This window comes from Moschus berezovskii, chromosome 20, assembly GCF_049115385.1.
Source record: "Moschus berezovskii isolate FMDL1 chromosome 20, NW_MosBer_1.0, whole genome shotgun sequence".
NCBI classification, from domain to species: Eukaryota; Metazoa; Chordata; class Mammalia; order Artiodactyla; family Moschidae; genus Moschus; species Moschus berezovskii.
Genome location: NC_142479.1, coordinates 41,403,733 through 41,427,134, shown reverse-complemented (window position 1 = coordinate 41,427,134; position 23,402 = coordinate 41,403,733). Strand labels below are relative to the sequence as shown.

Genomic DNA, 23,402 nt, shown 5'->3' with positions numbered 1-23,402 from the left:
TGTCATCAATCCTTTTGTGAATTTTTTTCATTTAATAATGTCATAAGCACATTTCTATATTTTAAAATAATTTTCTATGATACAGTTTTTTTTAATGGCAGAAAAGTAGTCCATTTTAGTTGTGTATTATGACACTTTTATATAATCAGTCTTCTATGGTTTGGTATTTTTAGATTGCTCCCATTAAAAATTTTTATGATTAGAAGATTGCTATGACAAACTTCTTCATGTACATCCATGATTACTCTTTCCTTAATATTCCTAGAAGTAAATAAACTCCTAGAAGCCCAATTTCATGGTCAAAACAGTAAAAGCATTTATATGCTATAAATTGTTCTTTAACAAAGTTGTCCCAATTTTTATTCCCATTGGGAAAATATGTGAGAGTGCTTAGCTATTATTTGTTTTAATCTTCACTAATGTTTACGGTTGAAAATGCCTCACTTTAAAATTTCATATTTCTTTGATTACTAAGGAGGTAGAACATTTTGTCATATTTATTGGTTATTTGTATTTTATCTGGTGTGTCTTAGCTATTTGTACTTTTGCCCTTTTTTCTTAATGATATATCTTATTCACATATTAAGGAAGGAAATATTTCTTCAGCAATGCACACTGCAAATGCTTTCTCATTTGGCATCACATTTACAGCCCTATGTATAATGTTTGGATCATCAGAATTATTTTTCATTTCATATAGTGAAATCAACCATTTCCTTGTTCCAACACCATTAATTAAATAATCTATCCTTCCTCAAATATTTGAAAACCTACCTTCGTTGTTTATTCCGTTATTTTACCTACAATTCTTGAATCTGATTTGGGACTTTCTGTCTGATCAAGAATGAGAGTCTTTTTTAATATTTTTCACCCACATGAAAAATAAGAACCGGAACATCCTCAACATTACACTTCCTTTCCCACCCAACTCTCTCCCTTCCAATCACGGCAAGTCTCTATATGCAGCCTGAACCTCTGGTATCTAATTTTTCTTGTAGAACACGAGCCTGATAAATACCAAGAAAAAACTGGAAGCTGACATAGCCCACTGCCAGGCAGAGGTGGAGAACTCTATCCAGGAGTCCAAAAATGCGGAGGAGAAGGCCAAGAAAGCCATCACAGACGTGAGCTCCATTCTTTCCTCTCAGAGATGCTGTCTGGAGATAGGAAAGGGGCCTCTAAGCCAGGGCCTGGCGGGTCGGTCTCCTCTCCCCAGCCCTGCAGTCAGGCAGTGGTGGTTTCCTGGAGAGGTGGAGGAGATGGGAGGCTCAGCAGAGGCAAGGTGGGAGGGGAGCTGAGGGAGCGAGGCGAGCAGCTCGCCCAGGACCAGCCTCGCAGCATCCTCTGTGTGCCCGGAGAGGAGGGCAGGTGGCCCACAGACGCCTCCTGTGAACAACCAGGCGGCCATGATGGCCGAGGAGCTGAAGAAGGAGCAGGACACCAGCGCCCACCTGGAGCGGATGAAGAAGAACCTGGAGCAGACGGTGAAGGACCTGCAGCACCGCCTGGACGAGGCTGAGCAGCTGGCCCTGAAGGGCGGGAAGAAGCAGATCCAGAAGCTGGAGAATCGGGTAGGGTGGCCAGAGGGGACTCTCATTCCCAGAGTGACGGAGGTTCAGCTGCCTCTGGCAGAACCACAGTCCCGAAACATAGATGGCAGGGAAGTGGGCACTGAGTCCATGCAGGTGCTGTTTGAGGACCACGTGTGAAACTCCCCGTGAGCCAGATGTCCCTCCCACTCCTCCCTCTCTGGCCCCTACACCCCAAGACACATACAGATCCACTTCAGAAAGGGTATCCCTCAATACCTATAGTGTAACGACAAACCACATGTTCACATTCTATCTTTATTTAGATTCAGATCTATATTAACTGGGGGTGGGGAAACATACTTTGCAGTCATAAGATTATACATTTGGGTGTAATTCATCAAGCTGCACTTTGATAAGGGGGTTCTCTGGTTGCTCAGTGGTAAAGAATCCACCTGCCAGTGCAGGAGACTCAGGTTAGATTCCTGGGTTGGGAAGATCCCTTGCAGTAGGAAATGGCAACCCATGCCAGTATTCTTGCCTGGAGAATCCCATGGACAGAGGAGCCTGGCAGACTACAGTCCATGTGGTTGCAAAGAGTTGGACATGATTTGGTGACTAAACAACAATAAGCACTTTGATAAACAACAGGCCATCCCACGTAAAATCTGCCGCTTTGTCTTCCCTTCCTGGATCTCCTACTGTCAAAATACAACTTGCGATTCTGGTATCTTTCTCACTCCATCCAAAATGCAGGGCAATTGGCGCTTCCCACGGGCTAACTCTCCAGCAACTTGCAATCCACACGCAGACCAGTACTGCTTTTTCTTGATCTGGGAGCATATTTTTTAGTTTTCAGTTTCTTTCCTGATGATTCCCTTTGTTTCCTGTGCCCTTTCCTTTTCCCTTTCGACCTGGGATGGTTCATTTTATTTGCTTTTTAAGCTGGGCTGCATTACCTGTTGGCAGTTTGGAGGAGGGCTTAGAGAAGGATGTGGAACTGTCTCTGTTGTCCCCAAGAGAAGGGACATGAAAGAGGCAGACAGGATGAAGAGGTGGCGAAGAGAAGAAAACCACTTCTCCCACAGGAAAGACCCAAACGCATTCTTGATGCCACCCTCCCAAAGATGTGATCACTACATTTGTACACTTTAAATGTGAAGCCATTTTTAAGCTAAAAACTACAAGACCACAGACACACAAGTAACAAAAGTCAACGCCAGGGTATTTAGAGCTCCCCCCAGAGTTCTTGAAATGCTTATTTTTAATTATCCCCAGTCCTCATCTATTAAAACAAACTTGGGCTTGGCCTTCCCATGGACCCCATGGGAATTAGATCCCATGCTACCCTCCCTGGTTCTTTGATTCTGGGTTGGCAGGGATCCCTCCACCAGCCTCCCCATGGCTTGGTAAGGCACCTGGCCTGTTCTCCAATCCAATGCTGCCCAGTTACTCAGCTCCATGAACCTTATAGCAGCCCAGAGGGAATTCCTAGGGAAGCAAATGTTTCATAGAACCTGATAGGAGACAGCTTCCTGGAGCTGGTGGGGAAGGGGGACGGGTCTTTTCTTTTCCAGTGTTCAGAGTTTCTGGTTCCACTGGTAAATTTCAAGGTTGATTCAGGGAGCCTGCAGGCCCAGAGCTGCCCTCTCTGTGGCCGCTGGGATTACCAAGGACTGGCTGCCACCACCACCATGGGACCCCCTCTGGATTGAGGAATCGGGCCACAGGTGGTGACCTGCATTCCCAGTGGCTGTACTACTTCCTCACAGCTTCAGAAAAGACAGACACAGCTATGAAATCAATAATACCTGTGTAGTGCTATATAATCAAAAGATACTTTCATAGACTTTGTCTCATTTGATCCCCACATTTGAGATAGGTTGACAGGAATTATCTCTATTCTAAATACACAGAAATTCAAGAATTTCCCTAGCAGTTCAGTGGTTAGGACTCCACACTTCCAATGTGTGGGGCATGCATGCAATCCTTCATCGGGGAACTAAGATCCCACAGGTCATGCAGTGCAGCCAAAAAAATTTTTTAAATAAACAGATAAACAGAAACTCATACTCAGTGATGACAACTGACTTCCTTTGGATTCATCGGCTGGACCTGGGGCTTAAACACACCTTCAATTCTCCCGGGCCCACTTTCTCTCTGTGACCCCTGCCACTGCCTTCCTCAATCAGGAGTCCCGGCCCCCATGACAGCCCTCACCCAGCTGTGTGGCCCCCGAGGAGGGGGCATCTTTTGCAAAGCTCTGTCCACTAGCCAAGCCACATGCACCTGGGGCTGCTTCTGCCCAAAGAAGGCATCTTGTCATTTGCACAAAACCACAGCATGGACTAGCGGTGGCCTTGAGAATAAAATGTGTTCTGAGCCTGAGGAGGAGATAGCTTTGCAAAAATGAACTTACAGGATCTTGAGTTCACCCTAAAAACATCCTGCACAGGAGTGGTGAGAAAAGCCTGGGAGATGTGGCCTGACCCCTGTGCTCACTTCTGGGTGCAGGTACGGGAGTTAGAAAACGAGCTGGATGCTGAGCAGAAGAGAGGGGCCGAGGCTCTGAAGGGCGCCCACAGATATGAGCGAAAGGTCAAGGAGATGACTTACCAGGTAGGCAGTGACTCTCCTGAAACCCCAGTGGGCGCCCCCTGGACCCCATGTGCAGAAGCAGCAGAGAATGGGTCTGGCATGGACCCTGTGTTTGCAGGCAGAGGAGGACCGCAAGAACATCCTCAGGCTCCAGGACTTGGTGGACAAGCTGCAGGCCAAAGTGAAGGCTTACAAGAGGCAGGCGGAGGAGGCCGTGAGTATGGGGTCCATCCTGGTCTCACAGGGTCCACGGTAGCTGAGGCCTGAGTTTTCATTTGCAGGCTATAAACATGAGCTCAGGACGCCTGCTCTCTCCTTCCCCTATTCTCTCTCCCTCCCACATTCTCCTCTACCTCTCCCTTGTCTCCTCCCCCTCCCCCAGGCCCCACCAGTCCTGGGCCATACCCCTCCATCCCTCCACTCTGCCTTGACCCACCTGGCTTTATCCCACCCACCCTGACTCACTGCACTGCCCCTGAGTTACTCAGAACTCCCTGCCCCTGTGAGCTGACCTCAAATACCTGGCCTTAATTCATGTCATCCCACCTTACCCCTGCCCCGGCCCCCACCACCTCCATCCTTCCTCAGCCTCCCTAACTCCCACTCCCCAGTTCATGCTTTCGGATCTACCCTTGAGCAAACAGTGGAACTAACAGGGAGGAAATGGTTTGGGCTGAAATGAGCACTTCTCAAATACCTTCTGGGGACCCAAGGTCTGAAGGACTTTAATAGCAGGAAGTGGGGGTGGTGAGGAGGAGAGGGGTGGGGTCTTTCTCTTTGATAGATGAGATATCCTTTGGGAAACTCTGGGTTCCACAAATTTGGAGGGTTGCTTTACTTCAAGGGTTTCTCAGATTTTGCAGATGATGTGGGATGGACCTCATAGTGGAAGAGGTGTTCTGAGTTGTAGCATTTCTCACCCTTGATGGAACATGGCATCTCTTTTTAGTAAACAAAGCATCTCACAGGACTTGCATCCTGAGAGACAAAATCTGGGGGAGCCTGCTCCAGATAAATGACTGAAGATGAGGCTTCTCTCCCTGCCCTTTGTGTTCCTTGCTCAAGAGGCTAGGGCTTCCATCATGACCTCTGGGAAGCAGGTCTGGACTGGTTAAATGGTGTTGGTGGGGGGGATTAGCACAGCTGCAGCAGGACTGGCCAGGGCCCAGCAGGCCACCTTCATCAGAAACCCTTGGATGGTCCTCAACCAGACCCAGCCTGGCCACAGGCAGACGGCACTGGGAGCAGACACAGGGCGGGAGCAGGCACAGGGCAGCGGGGCGTGGACCATGGGTCTCTGACACCTCTATGTGCCTTGGGAGACTTGGTCTCCTCTAAAGAGCTCTGAGGGGTGGGGATGGCATACAGGAGGGGCACAGGGGAACAGGCGACTACCCTAGGGGAAAAGTGACGTGTTAATCACTCAGCCATGTCCAACTCTTTGCAACTCCATGGACTGTAGCCCACTCCTCTGTCCATGGGATTCTCCAGGCAACAATACTGGAGTGGGTTGCCATTCCCTTCTCCAGGGGATCTTCCCCACCCAGGGATTGAGCCTGGGTATCCTGCATTGCAGGCAGATTCTTTATCATCTGACCCACTGGGGAAGCCCAGGAAGCCCTATCCTGGGGGCAGTGGACCTCCCAGGTGACTGGGCGGTACACATGGTCAGGAGCCGAGGGCATCGTCCTCACTGCTGGAGAGCTTATCTCTCCCTCCTCTGACCTCAGGGAATTGAGGCCCAAGCTCTCCTGGTACCCCCGTTCCCACAGAGGCTGTCAGGGACCCAGGGCCTCAGAGCTAGAGGGAGGGGCTTCCTCATTCTCCTGCCCCCTCGGCCTTCCCTTCAGGAGGAGCAGGCCAACACGCAGCTGTCCAGGTGCCGGAGGGTCCAGCATGAGCTGGAGGAGGCCGAGGAACGCGCCGACATCGCCGAGTCCCAGGTCAACAAGCTGCGGGCTAAGAGCCGAGATGTGGGAGCCCAGGTGAGAGCAGACTCCCCGCTCCAGACATCCTGAGAACAGGACCAGGCAGCAGCCGCAGAGCTCAGACGGTGCTTGTCAGTGTCCCTCCCTGGCTGCTGGCCGTGCCTTCACTGATGTCCTGCTTTAGCCAGATCCCCGGGGGTTCCAGGCTCACAGGAGCAGTGAGGGGCCAGGAGCCAGATGCCCTACTATCCCTGCCCCTCCCTCCCTGTAGTAAAAGGTGGTGCCCAAGAAGCCCCTGCTTTGGGGGGGATTTGCCCCATCTCCAGGGGCTCAACTGGTTTGCTTTTACAATGTACAAAGGGAGACAAAGCCACATCTTAATGTTTTCCCAAGACTCCAGCCTCTCCAGTTACCCCACTTGAACACGAGGCCCGGCCTCACCTTTGCTTTGACTCATTTCCTGACTCATTTCCTGTGTACGAATCTTTTTCTCCCCCAGAAGATGGAAGAATGAGCCCCTCCCGATGCCTGTTGCCATGGGACAGCTTGGGAGAGCAGAGGGAAGGTGTCCTGAGAAATAAATTCTCCTGGCAACTCAGATCTCTGGCTCTGTTATGTTTATTGTCACTGAGCATTCTTCCTCCATGGGGTTGTTCTCAGATTCTTGCCAGGTCTGTTGTATAAAAAAAGAGATGTGGAAGTGGTCCCTCCCGGCCCTGAGTAGGAAAGAAGGAAAAGCAACTCACTGAAAGACAGACCACCAGCTCCCCAGCAGTTAAAAATAACTTTCAGGTACCTGTGGGCCATTTTCTACTAGGAATTCCTTATTTTTTCCAGCTCAGTTCCCCTGAATTTACAGACAGGGAAACTGGACCCAGGTGGATTAAGCTCTCTGCAGTTATCCAGGTTGGAGGACCCCAGACCCCCAAGATTCCAGACCCCTCAGGCTAGACTCTCCCAAGACCCCAGGTCTCTTTCCCCCAAGCACCTCTGCTTTTCCATCCCATCTCTCCTGGGGAGGTGTCTCCACTCCTCTCACATCACCCGCAGCTCCCAGAACATCTTCAGAGGTAGTAGGCACTCCTGAACACAGGATTCATTCCTAGGAGGACAGTTCCTTCGGGAAGGACTGCCCATAAGCTGGTCTGCAAGCCCTGCCTGTTCCTCCTTCCCATTTTCCTCCACGTGCATGGATCCTCTCCACAGTGCTCTGGCCAAGGATGAAGACTGTGGCTAGTCTTATGGTCACTCCCAGAGCCCCCTGATTCTGATTAAGTTGGATTTCTTGCCCTGGAAGGATAGAAATGCAGCAGCATGAACAAGGACAGGATCAGGAGCCCAGACTCAATCTGAGCCTCAGACTGAGCACTTAGTAACAATAGCTGTGTGGCTTGGGTTGGCCATGTACATTCTCTGAACCTGAGTTGCCTCAATGGTCAGACTGAGCTATGTGGTCAGGGGCATGGACTTTGGGTTCCATTAAACCTGGATGGAATCCCAATATTATCACATACCAACTGTGTGGTCTTGAGCAACTTAGGACTAACTCCCTGGGCCTCATTTTCCTTATTCTGTAAGGCAGAGATAAGAATAAAAAGCATAGCTTCTCTGGGACAGATGGAGGGTTGGGGTGATGGCAAGGGGTGCAGAGTTTCTGGCTTACTATGTACCAGGCACTACAACGCACTCTCCTCTAACATCTTAGACAGTCCCTTCTCTCTGGCCTCTAGATCCCTCTTTGCATCTCATCACCAGCTCACCCTTTGTGCCTTTGACACAGGGATTGGCAGCAGTGGTGGTGACAAGAAATGATTCTGAGGTCAGGTGACCTCAGATGTCTGACATCACCATCCCCACCATCATCATCACCATCCTCAATATCATTAACACCATCCTCACCATCACCACCCTCACCATCATCCTCACCATCACCATCATCCTCACCATCACCATCACCATCACCCTCACCATCATCCTCAACCTCACCATCATCCTCACCCTCACCATCATCCTCACCATCACCACCATCCCCACCATCACCCTCACCATCACCCTCACCATCACCATCACCATCACCCTCAACCTCACCATCATCCTCACCATCATCCTCACCATCACCATCATCCTCACCATCACCACCATCCCCACCATCATCATCACCATCCTCAATATCATTAACACCATCCTCACCATCACCACCCTCACCATCATCCTCACCCTCACCATCACCCTCACCAGCACCATCACCCTCACCATCACCATCACCATCATCCTCACCATCACCATCATCCTCACCATCACCATCATCCTCACCATCACCCTCACCATTACCCTCATCCTCACCATCACCCTCACCAGCACCATCACCCTCACCATCATCCTCAACCTCACCATCATCCTCACCATCATCCTCACCATCACCATCATCCTCACCATCACCCTCATCCTCACCATCACCCTCACCAGCACCATCACCCTCACCATCACCATCATCCTCACCATCACCCTCATCCTCACCATCACCCTCACCATCACCATCACCATCATCTTCACCATCATCCTCACCATCACCATCATCCTCACCATCACCCTCACCATCACCCTCACCATCATCTTCACCATCATCCTCACCATCACCATCATCTTCACCATCATCTTCACCATCATCCTCACCATCACCCTCACCATCACCATCATCTTCACCATCATCTTCACCATCATCCTCACCATCACCATCATCCTCACCATCACCCTCACCATCACCATCACCCTCACCATCACCATCATCCTCACCATCACCCTCATCCTCACCATCACCCTCACCATCACCATCACCCTCACCATCACCATCATCTTCACCATCATCCTCACCATCACCATCATCCTCACCATCACCCTCACCATCACCATCACCCTCACCATCACCATCATCTTCACCATCATCCTCACCATCACCATCATCCTCACCATCACCATCATCCTCACCATCACCATCATCCTCACCATCATCCTCACCATCACCATCATCCTCACCATCATCCTCACCATCACCATCATCACCACTATCACCATCATCCTCACCATCATCCTCACCATCACCATCACCCTCACCATCATCCTCACCATCACCATCATCATCATCCTCACCATCACCATCACCATCATCCTCACCATCACCATCACCCTCACCATCACCATCATCTTCACCATCACCCTCACCATCACCATCATCCTCACCATCACCCTCATCCTCACCATCACCCTCACCATCACCATCACCATCATCCTCACCATCACCCTCATCTTCACCATCATCCTCACCATCACCATCACCATCATCCTCACCATCACCCTCACCATCATCTTCACCATCACCATCACCATCATCCTCACCATCACCATCATCTTCACCATCATCTTCACCATCATCCTCACCATCACCCTCACCCTCACCATCACCATCATCTTCACCATCATCTTCACCATCATCCTCACCATCACCATCATCTTCACCATCACCCTCACCATCACCATCACCCTCACCATCACCATCATCCTCACCATCACCCTCATCCTCACCATCACCCTCACCATCACCATCACCCTCACCATCACCATCATCTTCACCATCATCCTCACCATCACCATCATCCTCACCATCACCCTCACCATCACCATCACCCTCACCATCACCATCATCTTCACCATCATCCTCACCATCACCATCATCCTCACCATCACCATCATCCTCACCATCACCCTCACCATCACCATCACCCTCACCATCACCATCATCTTCACCATCATCCTCACCATCACCATCATCCTCACCATCACCATCATCCTCACCATCATCCTCACCATCACCATCATCCTCACCATCATCCTCACCATCACCATCATCACCACTATCACCATCATCCTCACCATCATCCTCACCATCATCCTCACCATCACCATCACCATCATCCTCACCATCACCATCACCCTCACCATCACCATCATCTTCACCATCATCCTCACCATCACCATCATCCTCACCATCACCATCATCACCACTATCACCACCATCCTCACCATCATCCTCACCCTCACCATCATCCTCACCCTCACCCTCACCATCACCATCACCATCATCCTCACCATCATCCTCACCATCACCATCATCCTCACCCTCACCCTCACCATCACCATCACCATCATCCTCACCCTCACCATCACCATCACCATCACCATCATCCTCACCATCATCCTCACCATCACCATCATCCTCACCATCACCATCATCACCACTATCACCACCATCCTCACCATCATCCTCACCCTCACCATCATCCTCACCCTCACCATCACCATCACCATCATCCTCACCCTCACCATCACCATCACCATCACCATCACCATCATCCTCACCATCATCCTCACCATCATCACCATCATCCTCACCATCACCATCATCACCACTATCACCACCATCCTCACCATCATCCTCACCATCACCACCATCCTCACCATCATCCTCACCATCACCATCATCCTCACCATCACCATCACCATCACCATCATCCTCACCATCACCATCACCATCACCATCACCATCATCCTCACCATCACCATCACCATCATCCTCACCATCATCCTCACCATCATCCTCACCATCACCATCACCATCACCATCACCATCACCATCATCCTCACCATCATCACCATCATCCTCACCATCACCACCATCCTTGGCACCATAATGCCTAAACGTAAGGACTGAAAAGGTCCATAAAAAATGATATCCTTCAATCTTCTCAACTTCATACACAAGGAAACCAAGGTCATTCGCAAATTGCCAGGCACCAGATCCTAGTCCTACACTCCTGCCACCCCACTGCACCACCCTTCCCATTAGAATGATAATACAATTTCAACTATGCAGAACTATTCTATAAGATGCTGAGGATCCATGTGCCCCATTTTCGTCTTTTCCACAAGGGTCTCCCAACAATCCTGTCGGGAGTTCAGGCAGGTGTTAAGACCCCCATTTTCTAGCAGATGGGCTGTGGCTTTTCTGATGTTGAGAAGGAGCTGAGGTGGAAGCCCTTCAGACTCACCATACAGCAGAGTCTCACGCGGTGGCCTTTCCCTGTGTGTGTGGTAAAAGCCCTGGGGCTGACCTTCTGGGTCCCAGTCCCACCCTACCACGCACAGCTGTGCGATTTGGAACAAGTTACTTCATGACTTTGAGCCTTTGCTGCCTCACGTGTAAAATGGGATGTAATGATGTGCTTTAGAGGGTTCTTCTGAGAAGTAACTAAGCATATGCAAGAAATGCCCTTGGTCTGGAGCCAGACACATAGTTTGTACTCTGGTAATGTGTCATCACAGTGGGCAGGGGTGACACATGACCTCAGAGTGCAGGTGGAATTAAGACAGGGGTTCAGAGGGCGCTGGGATTTGGCTGTGTCTCCATGGGGATTCCTCTGGTTTAAAGAACTAATAAACCATGCACTTGAGGGACATCAAAAAAATTTCCTGTGGAATCACTTCTTTCTGACATTCAAAAAAGCAGATATGAATTCCATCTGCTTCAACACTCCCCAGTTCACCTGGAACTGCCTAGCATCTCTGCATTCACCCCACCCTGGTTCCCCAGATCTCTAGCACATCACACTTTCCAGAAGGCCTTGGGAAAGTTGGGGAGTGTCTCTGAGCCTCAGCGTGGAGCAGGAAGTCCTGGAATTTCCTACGTCAGGACGGAACTGTTGAAAAATTCACACCTGATGCATGTAAGAGATTTTCCTAGCAACTACCCAAATTAGAGATGTTTTACTAACAAGAATGATAATAATAATGATATTGTTGGCTGCTGCTGCTGCTGTTATTAGTTTGAAACCTAGCCACCAAACCTGGGCTTCAAGTTCTGGGGGCCTTGGACAACAGAGCCTACCCTGACCTCTTCAAAACAGAGCTTTGCTGCCATCTCCTGGCGGTGGAAAGACAGGCTTTTCATAATGCAAATAACCCAGAGATCTTACCCCTCAAGTCTTGACAATAGACATTCAGAGTCAGAGGTGTCCTTGGGAAACAGGATCATCCCATCCAGGCCCCTGGTTTTGCAGATGAGAAAATTCAGATTCGTGATAGGATCTGGTGACCCCCACAGGATAAAGTGTCAGGGCTCCCAGACCAGGGCTCCCCCTAACTGAGTGTCCTCAGAAGAGGACCCTGCAGATTCTGCGATGGAGACCTAGGACTGGCCGGGCTGTGATTGGGCCCCGGTGATGGCCCTGGCAGCAGAGGGTGGGACCATGGCCAAGGGTTTTCTCCCAGACCTCACTCCCCTTGTCCCAGAAATTGCTGCCAGACTGCAAGAGAAGGGTTGGTCCCCAGAGTAGCAGGCAGTGGGCCTCCACAAACAGCCTCCTGCCCCTAACAGCGTGGGTGACCAGACCCTGGGTGTCTCTGAGATGCAGGCAGCCTGTGGAGGTTTCAAAGGTAAGTCTGTCGTCCCTTCTCCTCGGCCCCAGACAAAGGGAACACCCAGGTCCGCAGTGAGATGCTCAGGTCAAAACCTTTGCCATCTGACCCTTCAGATCCCTCCCACTTTTCTCTTGTCCCAAAAGAGGTCAAAGAAACAATGCTTTTCCTTGCCCTCCGGACTTTGGGTGGGTCCAGCCAACAGGGAGCTGAGATAGAAAATCTGAGGGAAGAAGAGGAAGAGGGCATTTATTCCCTGCATCCTTCCTGTAGGCAAAGGCCCCACTCTCTCTCTGGTAACTCACTCCCCAGCCAGCTCTGTCGCCATCTCCAGTGACCAGTCCCCTCACCCCGTTTGCACCTAGAGCTCTCCCTTATCCCCGTGGCCTCCCTGAACCTGCCTACATCTCCGTGCAGAGTCTCTTCCTCAAACACCCCACACGTTATGCTGATCTGGGTGTGTCATCTGCTTCCAGCCAGAGCCCAGCTGGTACACACCCTGCCCTGGACATCTATTTCCCTGCACCACAGCCCTCCTATGCAGTGGGGTCAGCTGACCACACAAAGCACGGCTGCTTCGCTAAGGCATGTGTACATCTCCAGGTCATAAATCCCATTCTGATCACTAATGACCCATTCAGCTTCATTGCACACTTCAACTTTGCCACAGGCCTCCTGCCAGATCAAGCTTTTAGGATCTCATCCAGGTCCCTGTTTTCATTTAAACCTGGGCTCACACCAATAGCTCTTGAACCCAGGAAGACGCAATCATTTCCTGCTGAGATCTAAGTGGCATCAGTGGTATCCTGGAAACAGCTTGTACCAGCTCACAAGAGCCAGTTATGAAACTTTTAGGAATTTTGTGAGCCAGTTCTTAAAATTTTAATTTTATAATTTACTTATTATTAAACTTAAATTTTATAATTTTACAATGAGATAAATTACAGCTCTTTCTCAACTTTCATTGTAAATTGAAAATACCATTTATTTGGAAATGTATTTAATACATCAAACCTACCAAACCATTATCATTTAGTTCAGCCTACCTTGAATGTACTCAGAACACTTATATTAGTCTACAGCTAGGCAAAATCATCTAACACCAAGCCCATTTGAGAGCAAAGTGTTGGCTATCTCATGTAATGTATTGAATACACTACTGAAAGTGAAAAACAGAACGGCTGTCTGCATGCAGAAAGGCTGTAAGTATATCAGTTGTTTCCCCTCATGACTGCATTGCTGACGGGAGCTGTGGCTGGCTGCCCTGCCCAGCATCAACAGAGGATCAGACTGCATATCTCTAGCCCAGGGAAAAGATCCAAATGCAAAATTCAAAGCACAGTTTCTACTAAATGCATATTGCTTTTCTAAATTTGAAAAATTGTGAATCGAACCATCAAAAGTCCAGGAGTATCTGTATATTTTTTTTAAAAAAAGGTAATAAAAAATCAATATGGGGACTTCCCTGGCAGTCCAGTGGTTATGACTCTGTGCTTCCAATGCATGAGGCGTGAGTTTGATCCCTGGTAGGGGAACTAAGATCCTGCGTGAAGCTCAGTGTAGCCAAAAAAAAAAAAATTAAAAATCAATACATAAAACTGTGAAAGATTGAAGGAGGAGAGGATGGCAGAGGATGAGATGCCTATCACTGACTCAGTGGGCATGAATATGAGCAAACTCCAGGAGATAGTGAAGGACAGGGAAGCCTGGTGTGGTGCAGTCCATGAGGTTGCAAAGAGTCAGACATGACTTAGCGCCTGAACAACAACATAACTAATCTATTGCATTTTATTACGATCTGTGATTTACAACTAATAAATCTGCGTGATGGACATACTCTCCAGTGGTTTGCTACTTACATCTCTATCTCCACATTTAGGGACGTCATGGGGGATGCTGAACCCGGCTGAGGTGGAAATATTTACACCACAGAAACTGGCAAACACTTTAGTGCAGGGCTTTTCATCTCTTTGCTTGTTAAAAGGTTAGCAGCATACCACTACGTGGAACCAATGAACCCAAGTAAAGACAAACCTGGAATTTGTATATAGAGATACTGGAGGATGTATATAGTATGGGCCAAGCCGAACCCCTGTGTTTCCACCAGTCCTACCAGGCCAGCTGATTCAAGGCAGCAGATTGAGAGGACTTCTCAGAGCCAAGGATTTCCTCCTTTGGAGTATGGGAAGGTGGGGAAGACAGGAAGGAAATGTGGGTCAGACCATCCTAGTCCCAATTCCACAGCTATACCCTGGGCGTAGGAACTCATTCATCTGTGACAGAGTCAGCTACAATGTCTAGGCAAGAAGGAAGATTTACTGGTTCACCTAAATGAACATTTTGAGGGTAGTCAATCTTCAGGCTGACTGGACCCACAGACGTGTCATTGGATCTAGGATTTCAGACAGTTTCTTATTTTTTCTCTTTCTTTCCACCTCTCCATTCTGCTTTCCTCAAAATTATTCCCCAGAAGCCTGCTCCTTTGTGATTACAACGTGGCCAGGCTTGTATCCTGTATCTTCCCATCTTATGCTAGTGGCCTAGGAGCATCTTTTTTTCCAGGAGTTCCTGCAAAAGCCGAAGGGCTGGGCTTTCCTGGTTGCTCAGTGGTAAAGAATCTGCCTACCAACCCAAGACCCACGGGTTCGATCCCTGCTCCGGAAGATCCGACATGCCTCGGAGCAACTAAACCCATGTGCCACGGCCATTGAGCCTGTGCTCTAGAGCCCGGGAGCTGACACTAGTGAGCCCACATGCCACAACTACTGAAGCCCTTGTACCCTAGAGCCTGTGCTCCATGACAAGAGAAGCCACTGCAATGAGAAGCCACTGCCCCGCAACTAGAGAATAGGGCCCACTCACTGCAATCAAAAAGCCAGCACAGCAACGAAAACAGCACAGCCAAAAAACAAAAACAAGTAAATAAATAATTTTTTAAAAAAGCTGAAGGGCTGGTTCTCATTGGCCTGGATGGTCAGGCCTGATGTCAGGAGATGGCAGGAGGATGCAGAGTTTTGACTGATCAGTTCTAAGTCATGATGATCCAGCCATACCCAAATCCAAAGTCAAGAGGGATGTTTCCTTTTCCTCCTATGAGGTCAAGTTCCTACTCCCAGGAGAAGCAGTATAGACCACCTCAATTTGCTGCTCATGACCGGGGCTCACAAGCAAGGGGCCGTAGGCTTTGCTGAGTCTGATTTTCAGTTTTGGAATTGGACTGCCTTCCCACATGGTCACTGTGAGGACAAATCCATACAAATCCCCTGTGCCAAATACACAGGGGATTGTGCCAGTCAATCCCCTGGCACAAAGTGGGCTTCTGGAATGCCAGTTGGCATTTCCCTTTCTTCTTTGCTTGTCCCCACGAAAGAGGCTCCACGGCTGACACAACGTTCTCCACCTCAGAGTCTAAACAGGAGATGTCTCCTGGACCCAGCCGGCACACAGACCCAGCAGAATCCCTCATCCTTCAACACTCCTGCTAAGAGTGTAACTTCTCATAACATCACATCATTTCCTCCCCCGCCAGTGACCTGAATTCCATGGTGGGCCTCTCACCACCGTGGGAGGAGGAAGAGACTGTAGCTCAGAGGCACTGCCCCATAGCCAGGGGCTTCCTGTCCCATGAATCAGAAGGGAGAGGTCAGGGTGGGGCCAGACAAAACATCTGGACCCCGATCAGAACCCGGCTGGGATCTGGACCAGGCTGGTGGCCCTGCTGGGGCGTGACTCTTTCTAGAGAGCAAGCAGACGAGGCTTCCAGCCAGCAGTGGACGGACGGATGGAGGGACTCTCACATACTGGGAGATGTTATAAGCTCCGGGAGAAAATTAGGTAATAAATAATAAGGCTTACAAGTGCCTTTCCCTCTGAGGAATTACAAGTTCATCTCAGACCTCAACCACTCCACTGAGCGCCTCCCATCGTTTGCCTGCCTCACGGCCCTCACCCATTCCTCTCCGGGGCCCTTGGGTTTTCATAATCACCCACTTCCTGTTTCTCTCCATCACTAAACCGCCACCTCTTCAAGAGCCAGCACCCTCTTCATCATCTTAGAATCCTCCAGGGCAGGTGAGGCAGTCCACAGAGGTTGCCGGAATGGATCAATGTTCATAACAGCATTTTCATAACAATAAAATACTTGCAGGGCTTGTCAGAATTCTCTTATTGTCTTTATTACGTGTGTTCTTTTATGGGCTTCTCTGATAAAAGCTTTACTAAATTAATTTTCATTACACCTCAAAAAAAAAAAAAATGCAAGCCCTCCCTGGTGGTTCAGTGAAGAATCCACCTGTCAATGCAGGAACCATGGGTTTGAACCCTGATCCAGAAAGATTCCACATGCCACAGAGCAGCTAAGGCTGTGTGCCACAGCCTGCGCTCTAAAGCCCAGGAGCCACAGCTACTGAAGCCCGCACACCCTAGAGCCTGTGCTCTGCAACAAGAGAAGCCGCCGCGGTGAGCAGCCTAGACACTACAACTAGAGAGTAGCCCCCACTCACAACTGGTGAAAAAAAGCCCGCACAGCAACAAAGACCCAGCACAGCCAAAAATAAATAAATTTTTAAAAATCTTTTTAAAATTTTTAAAATTAAACAATCACAAATAACCTAAAATGCTTAGTAATTGAGGGCTATCTGAATCCCTTAGGTCATGGTTATAACAGCTGCTGATGTTAGAGCACTCTTCATGTGCTGCGGCTGCTGCTAAGTCACTTCAGTCGTGTCCGACTCTGTGTGACCCCATAGACGGAAGCCCACCAGGCTCCCCCTTCCCTGGGATTCTCCAGGCAAGAACACTGGAGTGGGTTGCCATTTCCTTCTCCAATGTGTGAAAGTGAAAAGTGAAAGTGAAGTCGTTCAGTCATGTCCGACCCTTAGCGACCCCACGGACTGCAGCCCACCAGGCTCCTCCATCCATAGGATTTTCCAGGCAAGAGTACTGGAGTGGCTTGCCATTGCCTTCTCTGCTTCATGTGCTAGCTACTGTTTTAAGAACTTAACATGCACCATCTTGTTTAATATTCACAAACCTTCTCTGCTGTAGGCTCCTCATTTTACAAGTGTAGTTCAGAGAGGTTAAGAATTTGCTTAATGTCACACAGCTGGTGAAAGGTAGGGCTTGAGCTTGCAATCACCATGATAGTCTAGGATTACTCGGAGGGTTATGTATCTTTTAAAAGAGAACAGCACAAACAACATTTGAGTCCATCAAGATGCAGATATTAACATACTTACTAAAAGAAGTTAAATGAAAGAAGCTTAAGTTAATACATACATGCCAATGACAGCCCTGTGTCAAACATGCCCACAATCAGGATGATGAAATAGAGTTCCTCATCCCTTTGAGTTTCCATTTCTCTATAAAGCTGTGCATAATTTTCTAAAGTCAGCTTTAAACTTTAAGATAAGATTTATGCCCTGGGGGTTGGGCAAACTACTTCCTAATTTGATAGAAGAATCCTGGCTGAGATGTTAGAACTTGAGGCTGACTCAATTCTGTTCCTTCTCAGCAAACACATTTTACAGGGATCTTCCAAAATGAAGCCTTGACTGAAGGCTGGCTTCGGGGGAGTCCTGAGAAATGGAGCACAGGTCTTCAGGGTGGTGGGGATAGGGGATCCTTGTAAAGAGGGTCACAAAAGTGTCAATGTAGTCATAGAAACTCCTGTGTCTTGGTGTGGTCAGACAGCCCCGTGTCCCCAGCAAAAGGAAGGCCCCCCTGTTATCGCCTCGCAGCCCTTCAAGTGAACCGGATGCTTCAAGGGGCAATGCAGACAGGAAAGCCCAGATCACCAGTGTTGAATTGAGGTGACTCTGGAGGGCAGACAGGAGACCCTGGAGAGGGCGGGGGTCAGGAGGCTCACCAGGGCGTCAGTCCAGGGGGGCAGATGGACACTGCACTTTCCGGCTCTAGTGCAACTTCCTTCCTCCAGCCTGAAGAGCTTCCCAGAAGCTTGAGAGATCCAAAAATCCCCCCAGGCCTGGAGCCAACCTAGGAATGACTGAAGGAAATAGCTTCCCTGGTGGCTCAGACAGTAAAGAATCCGCCTGCAGTGCAGGGGACCCAGGTTGGATCCCCGGGCTGGGAAGATCTGCTGGAGAAGGGAATGGCTACCCACTCCAGTACTCTTGCCTGGAGAATTCCATGGACAGAGGAGCCTGGCGGGCTACAGTCCATGGAGTCACGGGAAGTCGGACACAGCTGAGAAACTAACGTAAGGTGCTCTACACAAGATGTCAGGGGGACAGGAAGAGGAAAGAGGAGGCTGGGGTGGGGGCCGGGGGGGCTGGATGCCATCCACAGGTGCAGCCCGAGTAGGGGTAGGGGTACGGGGCTGCGGCAACAGCTGCCTGAATAGCAGTTGGGGGAACTGGTCCTCTTTAGTCCAGAGAAGAAGCTTGGGGGCTAGAAGCATAGTTGTCAGTTTCAAATATTTGGGTGGCTGCTCATGACAAAAGAGACAGAAGGTGCTGTAGTCCAGAGCCTTGCTTCTCTGAAGTGTGATGCTGCAGCAGCAGCATCCCCGGGTGTTTAGAAGCACAGACTCCAGGCCCCTCCCAGACACAGCGAATTCAAACTGGGCCCTGAACCTGATCTCTAGGCCATCTGTGAGCACACCCAGTTCAAGAAGCACAGATCTGGAGTGATACTACACACACTGTGGTTCGGAGGCCAGTGCCCATCTCTGAATGGCTTGTTAACGGTCTCCCGCAGATAAGTACATTCACTGAGAGTGTTTGGAAGCTTTTACAGCCATACGGTGCAGTCGTAAAGAATCCGTCTGCCAGTGCATAGGACCCAGGAGATGTGGGTTCGATCCCTGGGTCAGGAAGATCCCCTGGATGAGGGCCTGGCATCCCACTCCAGTATTCTTGCCTGAAGAATCCCATGAACAGAGAAGGTTGGCGGGCTACAATCCATGGGGTCACAAAGAGTTGGATGCAACTTAGTGACTAAACAACAACAGCAAACATCCTGGATTGGATTCTGGAACCAAAAAAGAACACTATCTAAATACAGTGTAGAGTTTAACTAGTAATGCACAATATTGGTTTTAGTTTTGATAAGTGTGCCGTGGTTATGTAAGACATAAACATTAGGGAGAACTTGGGAATTCCCTGGTGGTCCAGTGGTTAGGATTTGGTGTTCTTCCTGCCAGGACCTGAGTTGGATCCTTGGTCAGGGAATCAAGATTCTGCAAGCCTTGTGGCATGGCAAAAAATAAAAAACAACTTTAAGGAAAGCTGAATGAGGGGTATACTGGAACTCTGTACTATCTTGGCAACCTTTCTATAAATCTAAAATTAATCCAAAATTTAAAGTTTTATTTATAAAAATTTAAAAATCAAAATGCAAAAATAAATTATACTTGTTTATTCCAGCACCGAACAGGTAGAAAATGATTTTTTTAATTATGCTGCTTATAACTGAATTTTTAAAAAATCAATTTCCTAACAGTGAATAAAGCACATACAAGACCTCTAGAGAAAATTACAGAACTATTGAATTTTAGATCCTTAAGAACTACTAAAAATTTTTCATAAAACAAAGATACAGCTTGTGAATTGATAGAAGACGTTACAAAATAAAGGCATGGTTTCTGCCCAAATCTGTTTACAGACTCAGTGCAATCCAGATCAAACATTTCTACAGTCTCCTGTCTTCCTTCCCCGCCCACACCCTTTCCATCTCGCTCCCTTTTTCTCTCTCTCTTTCTTTTGGTAAAAGTTAACAAGTTAATCCTACATTTTACAAGAAAATGCAAAAGATGAAGTATCACTAAAGCATTCCTGAAGAAGAAAAACAAGGTGGGAAGATTTGCTTGTGTGTGTTCAGTCACTCAGTCATGTCCAACTCTGTGGTGCCATGCACTATAGCCAGCTACGCTTCTCTGTCCGTGGAGTTTTCCAGGCAAGAATGCTGGAGGGGGCTGCCATTTCCCACTGCAAGGGATCTTCCCAACCCAGGGATCAAACCTGCATCTCTATGTCTGCCTGCATTGGCAGGTGGATTCTTTACCGGCCGCGCCACCTGGGAAGCCCCAAAGATTTGCTTGCTCTACCAAAAAGGACCTCTGGGGCATAGAAAAGGATGGATTCGTATTTTCTGTCTATTCATTCTATCAATTTTTGAGAGCTTGGTATTGAAACTCCAGTTTAAAATCTTGATTTGGCTACTTAAAAATAACTGTAATATAGAGTAGAACTATATTTAACTTTGTTCTGTATTTTCCAAGTCTCCTGCAAATGTTAATATCATACTTTCATAATTCAAAAAATTAAAAAAAAAATTTTAAAGGGTGGATTATTTTTAAAAGAATCAATTTACTTTTAACAAATACTATGCTACAGAAAATAGCTTAAGATTTGAGGACTCTTCTGTGCCAGGCGCTATTCTAAGCCTTTTTTGTATATATACTCATTCAATACCCACAATAGTTCAAACAGGTGATTACTGTCCTTACCCCAGGTGCCATTATTAGGAATATTATTAGGAATTCCAATGAGGACAAGGCCACAGCAGAGGACGTTAACGAAAGCCCTGGTCCCCAGAGGGCTCTGGCTACCAACACAGTTCCAAGAGATCTGGACACGCACCAAGCTACCCATCTGAGCACATCTGCCCGACACACGTTATCGCCAGCGGTGAATCCACAGGTACCCCCTGGGACCTCTAAAAAAAAGACTTATTTCAGCCTCCAATCAGCCCCAGGCACTTACTCACAAAGCTCCTGAAAGTGTTAGGAGGAAGAGGCGGAGGGGGTACTAGGGTGCAAGAAAAACTTCCCAGAGAACTAAGATTCCTACTGATGCCAAGAACTAACTGGGAATTCCCAGAATGTTTCCTTTTGTTTTTTCCTTTTTAGCCTCTGTGCCCTTCACAGGACCCCTGGCATCTAACAAAAGCTGCCACGATTCTGTTTTCAAATGTTATGCAAATCATCCTCCCCCAGGGTCAAGGAGAAACTTAAGCAGAGAGCCAGAAAACGAGGTGAGGACTGCCCTGGCAGGGCTATCTATTAATAGAAGGCCGTGTGGTGGGGGCAGGGGCCCCAGAACAATCACAATGTCTCCTTAAGAAAGTACAACCTTGGGTGGCAGGGCAAAGCTGAAGTTCAGATCGTTCAGCTCCTATCATCAGCTATCGGAACTTCTGGGGAGGAGTGATGACCGGGCTTGTGTGTGTTTCCATGCTGGCTTCCCGGCTGTTCTTAAGCCAAGGTTACACCACCCTGGAAGGCTTCGTCACCACTGCCTACTGCTCTGGGCAGAGGAGAGAAGTAACAGCTAAGGGGTCTGGGATTTTGTTTAAAGTTTGTCTTTAGACTTCGGCCTGGAATGAAAAATGTTGGTTGCCCTCGAAGCTAAGGACCAAGGGGAAATGGTGTATTCCAAAAAGTATGTGCCTTCCCCTTGCCAAACTCCCAAAGGTAATAATAACAACAACAACAGCAATTATTTATAGAATGCCTACTAGGGGCTTTCCAGGTGGCACAGTGGTAAAGAATCTGCCTGCCAATGCAGGAGGCATTCAATTCCTGAGGTGGGAAGAGCCCCTGGAGAAGGAAGTGGCAACCCACTCCAGTATTCTTGCCTAGGAAATCCCATGGACAGAGGAGCCTGGCAGGCTACAGTCCATGGGGTCACAAAGAGTCAGACACGACTGAGCGGCTGAGCATGGTGTGAGTGCCTGCTACGTCCTACACACTTTCTAGGCTTTCACTCCCCTTTAGCCCCGTGAGGGAGGAATCACTGGGCCATTTTGTAGATGCAAAAACAGGTTAAAATTTGCCCAAAACCACCCTGGAGCCAGGATTTAATCCTGAGGGTGACCCCGGAGCCGACACTCTCCTACATCTGCATGGCTCCTCTGATATAAGGAAGGCAGAAAATTCCAGCCTGGTGTTCTCTGCAGGCCTCTGGTCACTCTCCAGATTCAGTTTGAGGCAGACTCTGAGACAGTCGATAGGACACACCTAACCCTTGGGGTCACAGTGGGGACTCCTTGGAGGGCAGCTGTGATCCTGCATTTACGGGTTCTCTAGAGGCCCTTGGGGCAGGTTCTCGGGGCTGCAGTCAGTCCCCAATTCTCCCTGCTGCAGCTACTCCCTCCGATGCTAACGCAGCAGTCATGCTGATTCGTAGAAAGTCATGTGCTCTGACTCGGGCACACAGCGACATCTCTGTCTTCCTAACCAAGGCCTGAATTCATTGCATCTCCATGGGGACAGTTCTAGCCCTCTGCTCAGGCCAGTGTAAGATACCGAATAGCCACTGATAGTCACCGTGCATCTGGGGTTAGAGATTGCCCCTCAAGCCCCCATCTCAGCCACACACACACCAGAGCACCTCACTTCCTATGAACCACAATACTGCTCCTTGTTCCACAGAAGAACAAAACCTTTTTAAGCCGTCATCTGTACAGTTCTCGTCAGCCTATTTCCAGGCACTTATGAGAATCCCTTTCATTACTCCTCTGTCTGCCCTGACAGAGTTTCAAGGGTTTTCTTTAACCACCCTCTTCTCTGCCTGCAGCTGGATGCGTGAGCCTTAGACGCCCCACGGCTTCTCTACTTTGCTCTCCCTCTTTCGTTCTCCCTTTCATGGTGAAGATTGATCTCTGCCCTGTAGGTGTTGTGAAGCTCCCTGCTACAGCTCTTTCATCTTCAGCCTGCCTCGTCTGCGGTATTTTAACAGGAGCACCCTATAGGAGGGTCTACCCCTTCTCCCTCCTCAGACCTGGAAAGTTCTTTTCTGATTCGCTGGGCCTGCTCATTTTCGGTCAATATTGGTCCATCCATTTCTGTTCTTCTTTGTTGATTTTACCCTCCCTGGGACCAGGCTGTCAAGCTCGTGAGGACAGGCACCCACCGTTT

The 23,402-nt window shown here is 48.8% G+C and overlaps 1 protein-coding gene across 1 annotated transcript in view; it reads left to right on the top strand.

Moving 5' to 3' along the window:
• Positions 1 to 23,073, top strand: part of MYH13 (myosin heavy chain 13) — a 65,439-nt gene extending 42,366 nt beyond the window's left edge. Inside the window, exons 34-42 of the mRNA XM_055398484.2 lie at positions 999 to 1,124; positions 1,401 to 1,571; positions 4,044 to 4,148; positions 4,246 to 4,341; positions 5,978 to 6,112; positions 12,398 to 12,541; positions 12,836 to 13,013; positions 20,996 to 21,183; positions 23,062 to 23,073. Of these exons, the coding sequence (XP_055254459.2) occupies positions 999 to 1,124; positions 1,401 to 1,571; positions 4,044 to 4,148; positions 4,246 to 4,341; positions 5,978 to 6,112; positions 12,398 to 12,541; positions 12,836 to 13,013; positions 20,996 to 21,183; positions 23,062 to 23,073 (1,155 nt within the window). The remainder of the gene's footprint in view (positions 1 to 998; positions 1,125 to 1,400; positions 1,572 to 4,043; positions 4,149 to 4,245; positions 4,342 to 5,977; positions 6,113 to 12,397; positions 12,542 to 12,835; positions 13,014 to 20,995; positions 21,184 to 23,061) is intronic.
• Positions 23,074 to 23,402: the final 329 nt, after the last annotated feature.